The sequence below is a fragment of the Plectropomus leopardus genome, unplaced genomic scaffold (genome assembly GCF_008729295.1).
Source record: "Plectropomus leopardus isolate mb unplaced genomic scaffold, YSFRI_Pleo_2.0 unplaced_scaffold24606, whole genome shotgun sequence".
NCBI lineage: Eukaryota > Metazoa > Chordata > Actinopteri > Perciformes > Serranidae > Plectropomus > Plectropomus leopardus.
In genome coordinates, this window is record NW_024626720.1 from 503 (window position 1) to 3,715 (window position 3,213).

At 35.9% G+C, this 3,213-nt stretch overlaps 1 protein-coding gene across 1 annotated transcript; it reads left to right on the forward strand.

Annotated features, from left to right (window-relative positions):
• Positions 1-232: 232 nt before the first annotated feature.
• On the forward strand, positions 233-2,354 carry LOC121966444 (acylphosphatase-2-like; the record flags this gene model as incomplete). Its single annotated transcript, XM_042516537.1, has 3 exons — positions 233-417; positions 877-893; positions 2,241-2,354. Coding segments are annotated over 3 exons (316 nt in total), but the record flags the coding sequence as incomplete, so codon positions are not given.
• Between the last annotated feature and the right edge of the window lie 859 nt (positions 2,355-3,213).

A 3,213-nucleotide genomic window follows, 5' to 3' on the forward strand; every position in this document is an offset into this window, starting at 1 on the left:
TTCTGATTCACTCTCACTGCTCTCACAGTGTTGTTTCAAATTACACGGCTCTCTGGTGCCAAAATGCAGCTGAGAGGCCCAACAATGAGCCACAATCAGCTGAAAACCTGTGGCGCCGAATATCTCTCAATATAACCAGCAACAAAGTATTGTAGTTTTTGTTGTTTTAATGGACTACAGATACCATCAATGCTGGCATCCTCTGTGGTGAGATTTTCCTTTAAAAATTCAGGAGGAAGACATGCCCATGTTGGTGCAGAGCGGTGAAGAGGGAGAGAGCACAGAGAGGATCCCCCGCTCTTTACCCTGCTCTCCTGTTAAAGGGACAGTTTTTGTTTTCTCTCAGGATGTCTAAAGGTGACTCAGCAGGAACCGAGCTGGTCTCTGTGGACTTCGAGATCTTCGGTCACGTTCAGGGTGTGTATGTTTTAACTCTGCTCCCTCCTCTTCCTCTCCTTTCTGCAGCGCTGTGTGAGCCGAGGCGGTAAACTGATCTGCTGCTTAATTTAGGAACGAGCTCAGCTCTGCTGCTGCAGGCGGGACAGGAACTCACCGCAATCACACTTCCTGCAGCCTCAGATTTAATGTCATTATTAGGAAATAGTCAATAATAAGACATGTATTCAAAAATACATAAACACAGATACTTTATTTCTATATACTGGCTGTTATTATTAATATTTGCTGTTGTCTGATTACACATTTCATGTCATTTTCTCTCTCCCTCCCTTTATTTTTTCAGTTTTCAGTTTCTATTTAAACGGCTTTATTGGCATGGCTATAAAATACAATGACGTCAAAGCATATTAATAGAAAATGTACAATTATAATGAACAATAACATTATAAAATCTCTCTCTCTCTTAAATTTCCACAGGAGTCTGTTTCAGAATGGTAAGTTTCCCTTTTTGCTTCACTTTTTGCTCCCGTTGCCACAACTTTGCCTCCAGAGTTACATTTCAGCTACATTTCAGTTCTCCAACTCTCTTTTTGCACTAAAAGATCTGTAACCTGAGGCTCCCAATTCCCGGATATTTCAATAACCTTGTGGTTTGTTGATACAGGCCTTTTCTTTATGTTTTAAGTGTTTAACAAATCGGGATATTTCAGATATGTAATGCAAATATTTACACCAACTCTACAGTGCAAAGTCATTCTTATGGTCTGTTTGCCACATGCACTTTTGAAAGGTTATGTTTCCAAGCAACAGACACAAAGGAGGAGAGGAAAAAAAAAATAAATCAAGCTCACAGGCTGAGAATCAGCTGGATAAATATTTGAAAACAATACAGAACGCCTGAGAGCTTTATTGAATTATATTCCTTTATATTTTGATATTTTTTAACTGTCAGCTGAATTTCCTCAGGGAGGATCACCAGACGCCCCTGCTCAATACATGCCCCCCTCCCAATGTACAAACAAAACCTTCACCTTTGTCAATAACGTTGCTTATTCCTATTGATGCTGTTTTTTTCCATATTGTCGTAGTTACAGATGCTGGGAATCATCATCTGCTCCAGAAATTAAATCTGCTGTCCATTTTTAATATCAATATTTATCAAACTAATGTTTTTATGTATAAATATATGTTTCAAAAGCACAGCTTACAGATATATTTCATAACTTTGCTTTAATGAACTCTGATATTCATTAATATCCAACAAGACAAGCAGAGGACATTTATCTCCCCTCTTACGGCACAACTCTCCTGAAATACACTGTTTCTCTGTAACACCAGTCCTCAGTGAAAACTTCATCATTCTCATTTAAGTTTAACGTGAAAAAAACATCTGTGCTGTAGTTAATGTATCACTGTATGGATGTGTGTTGCGTCTGTGTCTGCTCTGTTTATGTTTATCATAACTGCTTGTTGGTTTGTTTTATTGTTAAGGAGAGAATAATGTTTGTTTCTGAATAGATTGTAAATTTTAGAGGGGAGGTTTTTACTTTTTACTTTAAGCTCCTTCAGGTTTCTTCACCTCTCCTGCACAGTTCTCATGTTTGTTATTATCTACTTGTTTTTATCTAATCTTGTGTGATAATAAAAGTTTTAAGAATTAATTAAATGAAAAACCTCATACTGATCCCCCAGTTAACATGCCTAAAATCTGCTGTACCAACGGCGTAGATTCAACGCAGAAGTATGAACCAAGTGACTTTTTCTGTTATTATTTTTTCCTGTTATGATAAGAAAACTTTACCATACAAGTACAGCTTTAACCCCTTCCTCTCTCTCTGCAGTACACGGAGAAGCAGGGTCTGCAGCTCGGTCTGGTCGGCTGGGTGAAGAACACCTACGGTGGGACGGTGGTGGGACAGGTCCAGGGTCCTGCTGACATGGTGGAGGAGATGTGAGTACACTGTTATACTGCAACACTACAAAATAAAGGTACCTGTTCTTGTTTTTGAGTGTATTTACTTTTATTTCTGAGTATAAATGTGGACTTTGACATCATGTTTCATGCGCTGCAGTGTTAATTTATTTGATTTTAAGTTCAAGTAAGCATTTTGCACAGGTGATGCTTGTAAAAGACGTGTGGTTTGCGATCGTGAAAGAGTGTGTTGTTGTTGATGTCAGTGTTTTCATTATTTCATGTTGTTTGTATTGTTTAATTTATCGTCATTACTATTTATCTGTCGATTTTTTTCTATCAACTTGTTTTATGCTAGAAGATTTCCTAGAAAAGCTGATGGTTCATCTAATTAAATTAAGATATATATAGCTAATTTACTGTATATTCATCACAAACAATGTAAATCCTTCAGTCAAGGAACATTTTAACTTATAGAGACCATCATGAAACTTCCCCAGTTTATTCCTTACAGTAAGTATTTTCTATATGACAAGTTTTCTGAAATGTTATGTTTCAATAAATCAAGCTATGACTGATTTATTTATTATAGAAAAACATCTATAAAAAGTCGTAGAATATAGGTGCAAGTAAAACTTTTGCGTTTTAGTGTATGTAAGTATTACTGAAGTGGAGATTTTTGGTTCAGCTGTGGAAAAAAATCATTTTGAGAAAAATAGGGTTAAATAAAAGGTTTAAACTGTTACATGTCACCATGACACCCCAGTTGATTACTATTAAGACAATTATTTTTTTATTACAAGTTTTCTTAAAGTGTATTCATAAATATGCAGAGTGCGCATTAACTAAATAAATCATATATTTTATTATTTTTTTAATGCATTTATTATTATTATTTTATT